The 17,141-nt window shown below is 46.0% G+C and overlaps 1 protein-coding gene across 2 annotated transcripts in view; it reads right to left on the bottom strand.

Moving 5' to 3' along the window:
- ABCB9 (ATP binding cassette subfamily B member 9) overlaps window positions 1-17,141 on the bottom strand; it is a 102,118-nt gene that overhangs the window by 34,850 nt on the left and 50,127 nt on the right. For both annotated transcript variants that reach the window (XM_082273171.1, XM_082273172.1), the window contains exon 5: window positions 12,653-12,858. In XM_082273171.1, the coding sequence (XP_082129297.1) occupies window positions 12,653-12,858 (206 nt within the window). The remainder of the gene's footprint in view (window positions 1-12,652; window positions 12,859-17,141) is intronic.

The raw sequence follows: 17,141 nt of genomic DNA, 5'->3' as shown, positions 1-17,141 counted from the left end.
CACTTTATTATTTACATTTATTAGAAAATACATTAGGCGCTTTTCCACTGCATGGTACGGCTCTGTTTGGCGCTTTTCCACTGCATGGTACCGCATGGTACATGTTAGAATGGTTCGGTACGGTTTGGTACAGCGGCGCTTTTCCACTACATGGTACGGCTCGGTACTACTTGCTTAAAGAGTACCCCCTCGGTTGGGGTTCCAAGCGGGCCGTACCTATACCATATCCCACAATCCTTTGCATGCAGCCTTGATTGTTTGTCACTACTAGCCACTGATTGGTCAGAGAATCATTGTAATCCCACCCACTTACTACTTTAGTGGAAAAGCAAACCGAGCCGAGTAGCGCCTATACAGTGCTGAAATGTGCCGACTCATACCACACAGTGGAAAAGCAAACTGAGCCAAGCTGGGCCAAGCTGAGCCAAGCTGGGCAAAGCAATGCCGAGTGGAGCCGAGCCGGTACTTGCAGTGGAAAAGTGCCAATTGTCACCACATGTTTGCATGGATCAGGAGAAGTGGCTAGGAGAATCTCAAATATATTGGCTGGTTAAACAGTCCACATATATGCAGGGCCAGATTTATAAGGGGGCAAAAGGGCCATTGCCTCGGGCCCCCCTGACAGAATCCCCCCGTACAAAATTATATAAAATAATATAAAAAATAAAATATAAAAAATAAACAATAATAATAAAATATAACATTTATAGTAAAAAAGCATACTTTCTTTTATTTACTGTATCTTGGGAAACAATATTTTGCCACCTTCATCTGCTAGACTCTGGGCTGGTATTTCTGCATCGTTTTTCAAAAATGAATTTTGGTGGCTGAAGCAAACCACACATAGAGCACTATGACTGCGTGTGTGTGTGGGCATGTGTGACCTCAGAATGTTTTGTCATGCATTTCAAAAAATGTGACTGTCATTAGGAATGTAAACCAACTCTGTGTAGAAAGGCCCCCCAAACAGAAGTGCCCTGGGCTCCCCGAGGTCTAAATCTGACTGCATATACAGGATGTCAATCGAGTAGTTATCTGCTTGATCAGAGTTAGTTTGACAGTGTGAGCCGAGGAGAGCTGAATAACGGTACTTCCTCATTTACATGTAACCGGCTGTGATTGGACACAGCTGATCACATGGGTAAAGAGTCATGTCATTGACTCTTTACTGAGATCGGGATCGCGCCGTGTCCTAGCAACACGGCGTGGTCACGATCGCCGCTCCGCTCGCCCCCGATGGGGCGCGAGAGAGGCTGTTCTGGTGCGCCGTCATTGGACGGCGTCCCAGGATAATAAGTACACCGCACCGCTTTGACGGCGGGTGGGTAGTAAGCGGTTAAGGGGGCATGGCAGGGGGTGTGTCTTATGCCTAGATACTTTTTGTAATAGGTGTCTCTCATTCCCAACTCAGAAAGTTGGGAAGTATGAGTAAAGCATGCTTGTTATACTCACTGTGGAACCTAAGGGGTTAATCCTCTGAATTGTTTAAAAAGGCTGTTTGATTCTGTCTTCTCTGATCCTCCTCTTCTTCTACAGTACCCAATCTATCTCAGCCTTGGATGCACTCTGCACATGCTCAGTTTGGTGTGTATTGCTAGAGAGGTTTTTTTTTTTTTTTGGGGGGGGGGAGGGTGTGATCAACACAGGGCCAATCAGCACTGTCCAGACAGATGGTCAGCCTCATAGGACAGTGAGAATAAAATGAAATCTCCTCCTACAAGTTTAAGGCAGACACTGATAGAAGTCACAAGACCGCCATATACTGCTGATAAGAAAAGGTATTTAGCAAATGATATTCACAGCAGAAGGAAAACAGCATTTTCTGGAATATCAGGTTAATGACAGGACCTTACTGCTTTTCATTTGGAGGCAATTGTGTAAAAAGGTCAGCACAAGTCTTCACACTGCTATTAGAGGAGAAGACCAGTTGTGTGGACACTTATTAATTCATGAAAAAGGCCTTGGGAACAATGATAACATGGCATAGCTTGTAGTTGGACCTTCAGCATGTGTACTCGTCAGGCAACCATAGCCCTAGGTGTGGTGCGTGTGGTTCATGTTACACGGCCTATATTTAGATACTGACTAATAACAGGAAAAGGGCAGAGGCTTTCAGGTAGCTATTAAGCAAATGTAACCAATGACACATGTACATGTGTGCACCTGAAGCTTCCTCGTGAATGTTCTAGTCTTCCGATGACCTAAAAAGCCAAATAAAGAAAATAAAAGCACAGTGTATTTTTTAGATGTTTATATTGGAATTCCTTAACATGATTGCCAGCCTGCTACAGACTCCACTGCTTTATACACACAGATATAGTAAACGTATGCCGACTGTGCCGCTAGTGACAAATTACCAGCTGCAGGGTAAAAAAAAATAGGCTTCTTGTGTATCCGTATGGAATCGCTCCCTCTGTAGCCAGATGCAGTAAGATGTTACCCTGTCGCTACAAATCGTGAAATCTAGGAGCGATATCATATGGCACTTTTCCCCTGCAAGTCCCGGCTCTGCTCCACTCAGCCCTGCTTGGCTCGGTTTGGTTTTCCACTGCATGGTACCGCATGGTACGGTGTTTGAACGGTTCGGTACGGTTTGGTATGGTTTGCTTTTCCACTAATAGTAAGTGGGTGGGATAACAACGATTCTCTGACCAATCAGTGGCTAGTAGTGACAAACAGTCAAGGCTGCATGCAAAGGATTGTGGGATATGGTACCGGTACGGCCCTCTTGGAACCACAACCGAGGTGGTACTGTTTAAGCGAGCCGTACCGTTCGGTTCCATGTAGTGGAAAAGCGCCGCCGTACCGTACCGTACCGAACCGAACCGTTCCAACACCGTACCATGCGGTACCATGCAGTGGAAAAGCGCAAAAGCGAGCCAAACCGTTCGGTTCCATGCAGTGGAAAAGTGCCATTACTGCCTCAGCTATGGAGAGAGCAGTACCATAGGAAGAAAAAGCAACCTTTTAGTGATCCTCCCACTGCTGATTTTGGCAAATTGTCAGCAACAGGATCGCTAGCAGCAAATCACCCCTGTGTCATCAACCGTAGGACCCATGCACACTGGGCATTTAACTCTGTTCCTGAGACTCTGGCGTTTGGTGTGGGTGAAGGGCACAGGTGCACTGTCCAGCCCCGCTGCCTGTTAAACAATAGGAGAGGCTGAAAGCTGCTGCGACTGGACAGCTGAATCATGTACAGTACTTACAGTGGGGAAAATAATTATTTGATCCTCTGCAGAGATTTTGTAAGTTTGCGCACCTACAAAGAAATGAAGGGTATATATTTTTATCATAGGTGTATTTTAAATGATAGAGACAGAATATCAACCAAAAATCCAGAAAAGACACATGACATAAATGTTATAAACTGAATTGCAGTTCAGTGAGTAAAATAAAAATTTGATTCCCTATAAGCCAACAATAATTCTGGCTCCCACAGACTGGCTACAGTATGTGCTCATGTGGTACACAGATTAGTGATGTCAATTTAAGATGGTGCATCGACAACTCATTATGTGTATAAAAGACACCTGGCCGCAGAATCTCTTTCTTCTATTCAAACCTTGCCATCATGGGCAGGGCCGGTACAAGGGGTGGGCAGGAGGGGTGGCTGCCTTGTGCGTCTGTAGCATGGAAGGTGGAGGGGGAGCTGCCAGGAGTGTTTCTCTGCCTATTAGCTGACAGGAGAGAATGGGATGTGCTCTCTCTCCTCCCCAGCCTTACACTCCTGTCACTGTATCGCTCGTCAGATCGGGACTTCTCCTTCTCCTTCGGCTCCTCCTCATCTTGATATGTCAGAGCAGAGGAGGAGTCTAGGAGAAGCCAATTTCTAAAGCTTTAAACAGACAGCTGGCGGGAGAGATGCTGAAGGGGAAGAAGATTGCGGCTCAGGGATGCCACTGGATGTCAGATCAGAACTATACAGAGTTTGTTACCCCATCTCCTCCCAGCAAACAATGTGGGTAGGGGGTGGGTAATCGAACTCTGTATAGTCCCCATCTGACATCCAGTGGCATCCCTGAGCTGCGATCTTCTTCCCCTTCAGCATCTCTCCCTCCAGCTGTCCGTGCAAAGCTTTAGAAATCCTAGGCTCCTCCTCCGCTCTGACATATTACGATGAGAAGGAGCTTCAGAAGAGGGGAATCTGAGGTCTGCGTGCTTGAGGAAATTACTTCTAGGTGGGATCGATATGGGAGGGGGAGGGGGTGGTTGTGCTGGGATGGGGAATTTGAGAGGTGACAGGATAAGATTTTTTCTAGCAGGGGAATTGAGGGGAGTGCTGGGAGGGGTGATTTGTGCTGGGGGGAAGGGGGGGATTTGTGCCAGGAGGGGGGATTTGAGAGATTGTCCTTGAAGAGATTATTGGGATGGTGGGATTTGTGCAGTTGGGACCACAGTCACCAAACAAACCACTGTTAACACATTACGCTGCCATGGATTGAAATCCTGCAACGCCATTAGGTCCCCCTCCTCAAAAAGGCCCATACAGGCCAGCCTAAGTTTGCCAATGAACATCTAAATGATTCAGAGAAGGATTGGGAGAAAGTGCTGTGGTCAGATGAGACCAAAATTTAGCTTTTTGGCATTACCTTGACTCGACTTGGAGGAAGAAAAATGCTGACTATGATCCTAAGTACACCATCCCTACAGTCAAGCACAGGGGTAAAAACATTATGCTTTGGGGCTGTTTCTCTACTAAAGGTACAGGCCTTTGAGGAGCCAACAGATGAGGCCATGTATTGTAAAATCTTGGATGAGAACCTTCTTCCCTCAGCCAGAACAATGAAGATGGGTTGTGGATGGGTCATCCAGCATGATAATGGCCCAAAACTTACCGCCAAGGCAACAAAGGAGTGGCTCAAGAAGAAGCACATTAAGGTTATAGAGAGGCCTCGTCATTTTCCAGACTCCAGCCAGCCTCCTGAGATGTGTGCAAAGCTGGTAACCAAGTACAAGAAACTTCTTACCTCTTTGCTTGCCAACAAGGGTTTCCTGACAGACTCCATGGCAGCCTACGTGCGGGTTAGTCCCGCCTCCTCCTACCTCATAGGACCCCACTCCCATAAATTTCACTCTGCCCCAGAGACCATGTTCCTTTTTTGTCCTCCTCCTGTTGGATGGATATCAAGTCTTACCTCATGAAGATTTTCGGTCTATTTCCTGGTGATTTACACGATTGATTCCAGGCTGAATTCCTGAAGAGTCCAGTACGCCCTAGCTACTAGCGGGGTAGGACACGGGTGTGCAATCCCATGCATTGGAGAAGCATAAAGCCTGGCCACTGGCGGGCAAGCTGAATATGGCCAATCGTCCTAGCTATTAGCGGGAGGCCCATTAATACACCCCGAATCGATGCACTGGAGGTTTTCGTGTCCCAGGTCAGACCGTGGTTCGGAGCGTGCTTGGTAACGTATGGCAGCCATTTTTTGTATATGTATTTTGTCTTGCGGTGTTTTGGAACGCAGGTGCGTTTCATCTTGCGGCCTCGGCTCTTCCTGTGTCCCAGCGCAGCTTCCGGGTCACCGCTGGGTGTCTGGGGCGGTGCCGGCGCAGTGGAGTGGCTGTTCGTGCTCACACATGCGCACGGATGCTGTCTGTCACGGGGGGGGCGGTGACGTCATCGTCTGGCGGCAGATTTAAACTGCTGTCACAGTGGATCACATTGGTATTGTACTGCGGGCATATGCGGTGGCTTCCCTGTGTTTGATCGTTCTCTGCTAGTGGTAAACTTAATCCTGCTGGATGTCTGTGTGCAGTCTGTGGTGTATACAGCACTTCCTTATTCCTGTGTTTGTTACAGTCTTCCTGTTAAAGAGGTTGTAAACTTGTTTAAAAAATTTTTTTTTTTTTTACAACCTGCAAGAGAAAGACATAATGAGCTAGTATGCATCGCATACTAGCTCATTATGAAATACTTACCTTAGAACGAGCCCCCGCCGTGCCGTCCGCTTACCTGTATGACGGGCGACATGACATGTCGCTCGTCTTCCGGGATCGCGGCATCCGGTCATCTGATTGGCCGGAGCCGCGGTGACGTCACTCCCGCGCACGCGCGCGGGAGCCGACGGTCACGGCACGGGGCTCTGAAGGAACGGCACGATCAGCCGTTCCTTCAGAGCGCATGCGCCAGTGACGTCACTGGCTGCATTAAAGGTAAATATCTCCTAAACCGTACATGTTTAGGAGATATTTACAGTACCTATAGGTAAGCCTTAATATAGGCTTACCTATAGGTACAACTTCCTGAGGAGGGTTTACTTCCTCTTTAAGAGCAGTATGGATACTTCACTGCCCCCCAGTGGCCAACCCTTACTCTACAGGTAAGAGTGGTATTATTTTTACCTATCCCTGTACGGTTCGGATTTAGGGCAGTAGGGGTAATTTTTCCCTTTTCTCTTAGCCCTTCTAGGTCTGATAAACAAACTAAAGCACGCGAAGATAAGGACCTTACTAGGTCACAACGTCATCACACATCTCCTGGCACTAGTCGCCACAAGTCTTCTACCAAACATCACAGGGAAGGCTCCACGCTTGCATCAGCACAAAGACACCCTGATAGAAGATCTTGCTGGGGTTGTGCAGCACGTGTTTCTAATGGCAAATCACTATGTGATGCATGTTTTGCCCATGCCTCTAGAGAAAGGGGGAATGATAACCAGCAGGTGGAATCCCTGGTTAGACGGGTGGTCCAAGAATCCCTACAAAACCTGGAGGTTGACCGCACCTGTAGCCCCTCGGCTGGTATGGCAGACATCCCTGTTAGGGATAGCCTCAGTACTCCCGGCCCTTCTCAGCAGAGCATTTCCGGCTTCAACTCCTCGGATAGTGAGGACGAATCGGATACTCCTGGCACAGGCTTTGATTTTGCCTTGGTCCCTACCCTGGTTAAGGCAGTAAAGGGAGCCCTAAAGTGGGAGGAGCCAGTAGAGTCACCATCTAAACAAAGAAGGTACTTCAAGCACCTAAAGAGAGATAACTTTCCCTTTTTAGGTGAACTTGGTGAAATTATCTCGGATGAGTGGGGATGTGCAGAGAGGAAAAATTCTCTGGTATCCAAAGTTTCCAGGATGTACCCATTCAAGAGTGAGGATGTGAAGCACCTGGAGTCAGCGCCCCTAGTGGACGCCGCCCTCATGAGATTAGCGAGGCACGTCACTCTTATACTCGAAGACACAGTGTCTTTTAAAGATGGGCTGGAAAGAAGAATCGACACTGACCTTAAGAAGATTTATGTGTCTGCTGGAATGGCTTGTAAGCCAGCCCTAGCCATTGCGGCTTTATCCAAGGCCATGGAGGCCTGGACAATAGAGGTGGATTCGGATCTAAGGCCCGTATCAGAAGAAGTAGCCAGAGCTTCAGCAGTGAATGAGCTCAGACTGGCGGCTTCTTTTCTGGGGGAGGCTTCCCTAGATATTATTCGTCTGGTGGCCCGAGGCAATGCTCTCTTCAGTGACAGCTAAACGGGCTCTATGGCTGCGCCCCTGGCTGGCTAATCCTTCCTCCAAGCAGGCTTGGTGCCGTATTCCATTCGAAGGGTCTTCCTTGTTCGGGAACAAGCTGGAGAGCGCTATTTCACGGGCCACGGGCCGTAAGTCGGGGTTCCTCCCGCAGGATCGTCGTCTGTTGGGTCAGAGAAGGACACAGTCCAGACAATCTTCGGATAGAGCGAAGGATGCTCGAAGTTACAGACCTGGTCGTGAATTCCAGAAAACATGGAGGAAAAATCCATCTTCAAACCAAAAGACTTCCAAAGGAGCCTCTTCTAGTAGCCGGGAAGCGGCTAAGTCCTTTTGATGTTGGGCCTGTCCAGACGGTTCAGGTCGGTGCTCGCCTTCTCCGGTTTCGACACGTCTGAGCAGCCTCGATAAAAGATTTTTGGGTCATCAGGACAATCTCTACAGGACACACTTGGTTGTTCTGCAGTCCACCTATCCTCAAGTTCGTTCCCACAGCTCTTCCACGGTCGGAAGAAGAAAGGCAAATCCTTTTGGCATACGTAGATGCACTGCTGCTTCAAGGCGCAGTAGTTCCAGTACCAGCCAAAGAGAGGTTTCAAGGCCTCTATTCACCACTCTTCTTAGTAATGAAGAAGAACGGCCCCTGGAGACCGGTCATAGACCTCACACATCTAAACTCCTTTATAAAAAAGGGAAAATTCAAAATGGAGACACTATTGACAATCCGCCAGGCGGTTCAGCCAGGAGATTGGCTTGTGTCAATAGACTTGAAGGATGCATATTTCCATGTGTCTATAGCAACAGAGTTACAGAAATACCTGCGGTTTGCTGTGGATCAACACCATCTTCAGTTTACATGTCTCCCATTCGGGCTCACATCTCCTCGAGTATTTTCAAAACTCTTATTGGCTGTGGTAGCCCTGATCAGAATCAAGGGAGTGCGTCTTCACCATTATTTAGACAACTTACTACTTCTGTCGCAAGATCGAGAGCAACTCCTGGTTCACAGAGATCTAGTCACGGTGACTTCTCGAGTTCGGCTGGTTGCTAAACTTGGAAAAGAGCCATCTGGAGCCCACACAGGCACTTATCTTTTCGGGGATCAATTCAATACAGTCAAGGGCATCATCTCCTTGCCTCTAGAGAAAATCCTGATTATCAGAGACAGAGTACAGCTGGCCATGTCAACATCTCATCTCCAGGTCTCACAGTGCCTCAAAATAATAGGTACTATGGTGGCCACGACACCTATGGTGAAATTGGCTCAATGGAGGATGCGTCCTTTTCAAACAGGATTTCTTCGCCAATGGTGCCCAGGCGACATGGATCATCTGATTTGGATTTCCCCAGTAATGCGGGACAGTCCCCTGTGGTGGTGGCAGAAGAGGAATCTACTCAATTGCCATTCTATCCTTCCCATCTCTTGGGTCACGATAACCACGGACGCAAGCAACACAGGTTGGGGCGCTCACTGCCTATCAGAGATAGCCCAGGGCAAATGGAATCCTCGGTTACACAGGGAAGTTTCGAACATCCTGGAGCTTCGAGCAGCGTTTCGAGCTCTCCAAGCATTTCATCACTTTACAGTAGGAACATCTGTCCTCCTGAGGCTGGACAATACGACGGCAGTGTCTTATATAAAGCGTCAAGGGGGAACTCGCAGTCACTCTTTGTTGAGAGAAGTCGAGCCAATAATGGTCTGGGCTCAGAAATACTTATCCAACCTCACTGCGGTTTTTCTGCCAGGGACACAGAACATCCATGCGGATTTTCTCCATGGACAACGAGTGGAGTCTTCGTGCCGATGTGTTTCAGTGGCTAAAATCCCTAGGGTTCCTTCCGGAAGTGGATCTGTTCGCTTCCCCGTGCAACTTCAAGTTGGAGAAGTACTACACGAGATTCAAATGCCCACAAGCTTTCGGGGTGGATGCCCTAACAGAGCAGTGGAGGTTTCACAAGGCTTACGCCTTCCCACCAGTTCCAGTCCTCCTTCGATTCCTGATGAGACTCAGGTCGGAAGAAGTGGAGGCTCTTGTGATAGCCCCATATTGGCCGAACAGGCCCTGGTTTCCAATGCTGCTACAGCTGAGCTTTCGCGAGCCAGTTCCACTACCTTCCAGGCAGGATCTCCTGTCTTAGGGAACGGTGCTACACCCTTGCCCGGCCCATCTGCACCTGATGGCCTGGTTTTTGAAAGGGAAAGGCTGGAGGCATTAGGGTGTCCAAGTGGAGCTATCTCCACACTGTTGAATGCGAGAAGAGCTGGAACAAATAGTCTACGAAAGGACATGGAAGAAGTTCATGTCTCATATCCCCGGAAATATGGATGTGCAAGGCACTCCAAAGGTTCAACACATTTTGAGTTTTCTACAATCTGGCCTGGATCTGCCTTTACCAGTCAGTTCTCTTTGAGTTCAAGCGTCAGCTATCTCGGCTTTCACAGGAACATCCTGGGCAAAGCATCCTCTAGTGAGGCAATTTTTCAGAGGAGCTTCTAGGCTCAGACCACAAAGGAAGCCCAGATTCCCTAAGTGGGATCTTCCACTTGTTCTGGATTTCTTTGCAGATCTCAGAAAAGATAACCTGGTTCAACTCTCCATCAAAGAATTGTCTCTTATAGTAGCGTTCCTGGTGGCAGTCGCCTCAGCAAAAAGGGTCTGAGCTAGGAGCTTTGGGATGCAAAGAACCCTTTTTGTCTTTTTTTTCCCGTATTGGGTGGTTCTGATTCCCATGTTGGATTCGCATCCAAAAGTATCCTCTATTTTACATGAAAATAAGGAAATTGTCTTGCCAACATTCAAATCCTCTGACTCTGCGACTCATCCACTGGATGTAGGGCAAATTCTGAAACTATATCTGGAAGCCACATCTCATTTCCGCCATTCGGATTATTTGTTTGTCCTGTTCTATGGGAAGAATAAAGGCTTGCGTGCTTCATCTAGAACGATCGCATCTTGGATTGTCCAGTCCATTCAATGGGCCTATAGAGCTAAAGGTTGGCTCCCCCGGAGGCGGTGACAGCGCATTCTACAAGAGGAATGTCGACTTCTTGGGCAGCGTTTCGTCATGTGGCTCCCGAAGTTGTATGCAAAGCGGCCTCATGGTCCTCAATCCACACTTTCATAGCTTATTATTGTGTCGAGCCAGCTTCTTTATCATCTGTTGATTTTGGTTTGCGGATACTATCAGTTGATGGTGCAAATTAAATTTCTTTTGAACAGCAGATTGCCCACCCTGGTGTGTTTGGCTAGTTATTTCCCACACGTAGGCTGCCATGGAGTCTGTCAGGAAAACGGAAAATTTATATCAAATACTTACCGTAATTTTCCTTTCCTGATGGACTCCATGGCAGCCGGAGTCCCCACCCATCTGCCGGAGGAGGCTATTTTATGGAACATGGTCTCTGGGGCAGAGTGAAATTTATGGGAGTGGGGTCCTATGAGGTAGGAGGAGGCGGGACTAACCCGCACGTAGGCTGCCATGGAGTCCATCAGGAAAGGAAAATTACGGTAAGTATTTGATATAAATTTTCCGTTTTCTCCACCAAGCACTAAGTCATGTTTTGCTTGGGGATCAAATACGTTTTACTCACTGAACTGCAACTCAACTTATAACATTTGTATTGTGTTTTTTTTTTTTTTGGATGATATTCTATCTCTGTCATTTAAAATACACCTATGATAACAATTATAGATCCTTTATTTTTTTGGAAGTGGAAAAACTTTAAAAATCTGCAGGGGATCAAATAATTATTTCCCCCACTGTACATTTAGGGGCATCCCTGGCATGCGCCCAGGGATGAATGTCTGGAATGCAGTATCAATGTTGAAGTCAAATTTCAATTTAGTTTTAGTTACAGTCCTTGGACTAAAATGCTATTTTAGTTTTAGTCGTATTTAGGTTTTCTTAATTGTTTTAGTTTGAGTCGTATTTTAGTTAACTTAAAATAAAATATTTTAGTAGATTAAATTAAAGTAGATGTTTAGCCTAAAACTAACTAACTCTAAATCTACTGGCAGTTACATTCTAAGACTAATCTATCTAGCCCTGTAAAGCAAAAATCGCTATACATACCTTTTCTGCAGCCGATCCGGTCCCACGCTTAGCTGTCAGCGGCAGCTTCTCTGTGAAGGAGTGTGCAGGAGAGGCAGCTGACAACGGAAGCCCCAAAGTAAGTCTATAGGTGACGTCACTATCCATTCATTTCCTAGCCATTGTTGGCTGTCTCTTCCACATAACATCCGCAGCTGGAGACCTGACCAGATCAGTTACAGAAAAGAACTGTATAGCGATTTTTGCTTTACAGGGTTAATATATTAGTCGTAGAATGTGGCTGCCAATAGATTTAGAGTAAATTCATTTTAGGCTGAACTTCTACTTTAACCCTGCCTGCAACCATATGCAATGCACTCAATTATGCCAAGGTGGTGTGGGCTTTTATGGGTTAAATCAGGCGGTAGGGTCCTTTCACACGGGTTTTGCGCCCGGCGGACATCCGCCAATCCCCGCTGAGCAGGCAGATGACAGGTCCATCTCCGCTCTGTGTGCAGAGATAGACCTGTCAGATCCCCGCTCTCCTCTATGGGGAGATTGGATGAAAACGGACCACCTGTCCGTTTTCATCCGATCCTATCCGATTCGATCCTCCAGACCGTCTGGATTTTACGGACAGGATCAGATCGGATAGCAGCGGGTGTCAGCGGAGATGTCATCGCTGACATCTGCTGCTCCATAGGGCTGCATGGACCATTCGATCCGGTCCACCTGAATAACTGACGGAACTGATCAGAAAGCCCTGTGAAAGGGGCCATAGGGAGGTGACATATTGCTTCCTCTCAACCTGTCAAATGTCCTCTGGAAGGTGATGTACCGTGGATCACTCATCAGAGGGGAACACTTTTGTAAACAAGCCCTAAGAAATTTCACACATACTGTACGCTTTTTTTAGTGTGTATTTAGCCATTTTCCTACACTTATAAAAGCAAATTTAACATTTTCTGCATAGCAAAGAAATTTGTTTTCATAGTGCTTCATTGCTCAGAAATCAGCACTACTATTACTCCCAAGTCTGTAAATCTTACAACACATCTAGAATACTGAGCAGCTTAAAATAAGAGACATTCATTCATCTGGCAAGCAAGAGTGGAAACTGTGAGTTGTTAGCTAAAAAGTGCACAAGGGAGTCTCCAAACCTTGTAATATTTCCCGTAAACCCTGGAAACCAGCATTATGATAGGGAATCCCAGAAAGGTCAACAGCGAGAGCTGCCATGACAGGCTGAACATAAAGGCTATCACTCCCACCGATTTCACCACACTGCGCAGGAAGACGTTAACATTTTCAGAGACCACATCACTAACGATTGTTGTGTCAGAGGTCAGGCGAGAGATGATGTCACCTGCAAGTAAGGAACAAAAAGATCACGAGTTATTACCCTGCCTTTGTAATGACAGATCACAGGGTGTCGTTTTTCAGCTGTGCAGCAAGACAGCAAATATAATGCGTAGCAATCGGAGATCTCCATTCTTACTATAGAAAGCCCAAAAACATGCCTACAAATGTAGCCTAGCATTGCTCATTTCTCCTGGTTGCCTGTTCTCATTTTAATCCAGCGGCTTAAAGGGCTAATACACATAGGCAGAAATTTTTTTTTACTTTTAACGACTTGCCTGCTGGCCACTTTTACCCCCTTCCTGCCTAGGCCAATTTTCAGCTTTAAGCGCTGTCACATGAAAATTGTGGGGTCGTGCAACACTGTACCCATATAACATATTTAACATTTTTTTCACACAAATAGACCTTTCTCTTAGTGGTATTTAATCACCACTGGGTTTTTATTTTTTTGCTAACAAACCACAAAAGACCAGAAATTTTGAAAACAAAACAAAACATTTTTTATAGTGTGTTATAAAATTTTGCAAACAGGTAATTTTTCTCCTTCGCTGCCATGCGCTCATGAGGCAACACTAATGGGCACTGATGAGGCGGCACTGATGGGCACTGATAGGTGGCACTGATGAGATAGCACTGGTGAGCACTGATGAGGTGGCGCTGATGAAGCTGCACTGATAGGTGGCACTGATAGGCCATACTGAAAGGCGGCACAGATGGCTACTGATAGGCGGCACTGATGGGCACTAATAGGCACTGGTAGGTGGCACTGAGGGGCACTGACAGGCAGCACTGATAGGTGGCACTGATGATGAGGCACTGATGGGCACTGATTAGCAGCACTGGTGGGCACTGATAGGCAGCACTGGTGGGCACTGTTGGGACAGCACTGGTAATCAGAACACTGATCATCAGTGCCCTGATTATCAGAGTAGATGTCCATTTAACACAGGCCAGTTATCGACTCTCTTCTCCCCTCCTCACGTTGTGAGCGCGAGGAAAGGAAAGCTGATAACCGGCTTGTGTTTACATTGTGATCAGCTGTTAATGGACACAGCTGTTTATATGGTAAAGGGCCGCAGTGATTGGCCCTTTACCCTGATCTGTGATCAGCTCAGTCCGAATAACACAGCAAACAGGGAGCACGCCACCCACGCAGGGCAGGGAGCAAGCGGGCAGTGTGATCACAGGAGGGTGTCCATGGATGCCCTCCTGGCAAAGTAAACTGTCTTTCGGCTATAGCGTGAGCGGGAAGGGGTTAAAGGTTTTTTTTTTTTATGCCTCTGAATGCCCCCCTGTTTTAGCTCACACATGCATAAATGCATGTGAATACATTCAAATGGCTAGACTAAATGAATAGTCAATAGAATAAGTTTATACACATATGTTTCTAAAAGCCATACACTTATAAACGCACGTAATTACACACCAAAACCAGCATTTTTATTTTTGCTGGCCAATCAAAGGCAGTGATACCATGATCATTAAACTAGGTATTGGTACTTTTGGCAGTGTGGGCAGGTGCCAAGCCCTGCTGAAAAATGAAATCATCATAAAGTCTCCATAAAGTTGGTCAGCGGAGGGAAGCATGAAGTGCTCTAGAATTTCCTGGTAGAGGGCTGCGCTGACTTTGGACTTTATAAAACACAATGGACCAAAACCAGCAGATGACATGGCTCCCCAAATCATTACGGACTGTGGAAAATGTTGCATTTCATTTGGATATCAAGGTCCCGGAGTCTGGAGGAAGAGTGGAGAGGCACAAAATCCAAGTTGCATGAGGTCCAGTGTGAAGTTTCCACAGTCAGTGATGATTTGGGGAGCCATGTCACCTGCTGGTGTTGGTCCACTGTGTTTTCTTAAGTATGTAGAACAAAAGTAGTATGTAAAAGGAGCCCCACAAAGTATTGAGTGCATTCTATACTGTACATGGACATGCTTTTCAGTAAGCCAACATTTCTGTATTAAAAATACTTTTTTTTATTAGTCTCATGTAACATTCTAATTTTCTGAGATACTGAATTTCGGGTTTTTCACTAGCTGTAAGCAATAATCATCAAAATTAAAAGAAAGAAATGCTTAAAATATATCACTCTGTATGTAACTCATCAATATAAAATATAGGAGTTTCACTTTTTGAATTTAATTACTGAAATAAATTAACTTTTTGATGATATTCTAATTTTATGAGATGCACCTGTACTAGCAGACGCTAGTATATCACTGCAGCACCATCTATAGTTCGGAGTGCATAGTACATGTTGTTGCACTCCCAACAGCAAGCGTGTAAGCAAGCAAAAGACCTGTTAATTTTGCAAAGGAATTTACACTCTCCAATGGAATTTTCCCTTAGCTTAGGGAATGTAGTGAAAATTCACTTTGCAAAAGTATATTCAATAACATGGAATGAAAATTAAAAAAAAAAAACTTTTTGCTTGCACATTTTTGGATGATGGAAGTCAGCAGTGCTTCACATCTTTTACTTTACAAGGACAATTCCCTTGCAAAGTGAACAGCCTGTAAATCAACCCCAAGAGCTCAAAGGATATTAAACCAGGACACAAGTATAGAAGGAAGTCAGAAATGACAGCCCACAATTTCCTCTTTGTATGTTTCCTTTAAGAATCAATCTCAGGGATGCCCCGGATACCATAGATACTAATAAAAAAGTGATATTTAGGAAATACAGCGGTGTCATATGTTGACAGAACTATATGTGTTCTTTATTGATTTTACATACAACTGACCTGCTTTCTGCTAATACTTTTTTGTTATTGCTGCTAAAGGCAGATAAAAGAGTCTGATTGCATGACCTAGCTATTAAGTACCCCTGTGCAATCACACCTTTACTGGAGATATTGTGATGCCTGCAAAAAACTTTTAATTATGCCACCACTGTGACTTAAAACCTTGGCAAACCAAGAACAGGCTGGTGTTTTCTTGGCCATCATCTACAGTACAGTGCACTTGTATTGTCTCTGCTACCATCTAGTGAAAAACCTCTGCTACAAAAAAAGATAAATCTGTCTATTGACTAAGGCAGGCCAAACATTATACATTTTTTTTTTTCAATCAATCGTTCATTGTTGAAGGAAAAAAAAAAAAAAATGTGCCTATTCCCCTATCCACACAATCAAGGTGGATGGGGTAATCACTCCTGCTGTGCTATTGAGTTTTTACAGCAGGGAGCCTTCCCTGTCATCAGAATACAATGATCAGTGTTACCGGTGTAACGTTAAAAAACCATACCCCATGAAAATTCCATACCCACGTCACTTCCTGTCATAAACGTAATGGAACAGCTGAGCAGCGTAGCAGTGCGCATGCTCACAGCTCCGGATACGTCATTGAACAGCTGAGGAGCTTAGCATTGCGCATGCTCGGAGGGTAGGGAATTTTCACGGCAGTGTGTGTAACGGTACACCGCCTCAGCTGTTGCGGCAGTTACATTAAAACAGCTCGGCTGCAACATGAGTCATCTCCGCTCCTACCCCTGTCACTTCCCTGATCTCGGCTACTAAATGTAAAAATGTAAAATCTAAATCACGGAGATCTCGGCTCCGTGATTTATATTTTCATAGACCCGCCGCCGCTTTTACATTTAATAGCCGAGATCAGGGAAGTGACAGGGGTAGGAGCGGAGATGATTCATGTTGCAGCCGAGATGTTTTAATGTAACCTTTAATGTAACCGCCACAACAGCTGATGCGGTGTAACGTTACACACACTACCGTGAAAATTCCCTACCATCCGAGCATGCGCACTAGTCAGCTGTTCAATGACGTAGGTGCACCGGAAGTGACGAGGGTAGGGAATTTTCATGGGTATGGTTTTTTCACGGAACACCGGCTATAGCTGGTGGCACTTATCATTCGGAAAAAGAAAAGCAGGGTAATAGTACAGAGGTCGATCAATAGATTGACTTCTGAACAACCAGAGTACCCATACATGGATCAGAATTCAGTTGATTCATGCTGAACCAGCCGAATTTTGATCCATGTATGGCTGGCTTAGGCTTCTGTTTGAGGCAGGGTTCACACTGATGCCAACGGGTTTCTCCGCATCAAATTCACATGACAGGAGCATGTGACTGGCTCTTAATGGAGCTAGTTCACACACCTTCTAGGGCCACGGTCCGAATTGCAGAAGGGTCCTGTGCGTCTTCTGGTCCATTTCAGGTGCGAATTCAGCCAAAATTTCTGACATGATTCACACCTGAAATGGTGAACAGGCACGCACTGGACCCCCTGCTGTGAGCCGCGGATGCAGCTAGTGTGAACCCAGCCTGAG

Source organism: Pelophylax lessonae (genome assembly GCF_965119305.1).
Source record: "Pelophylax lessonae genome assembly, chromosome: 1".
In the NCBI taxonomy this organism is placed as follows: Eukaryota; Metazoa; Chordata; class Amphibia; order Anura; family Ranidae; genus Pelophylax; species Pelophylax lessonae.
The sequence above is the reverse complement of the archived record's forward strand: the minus strand, read 5'-3'. Positions and strand labels throughout refer to the sequence as shown.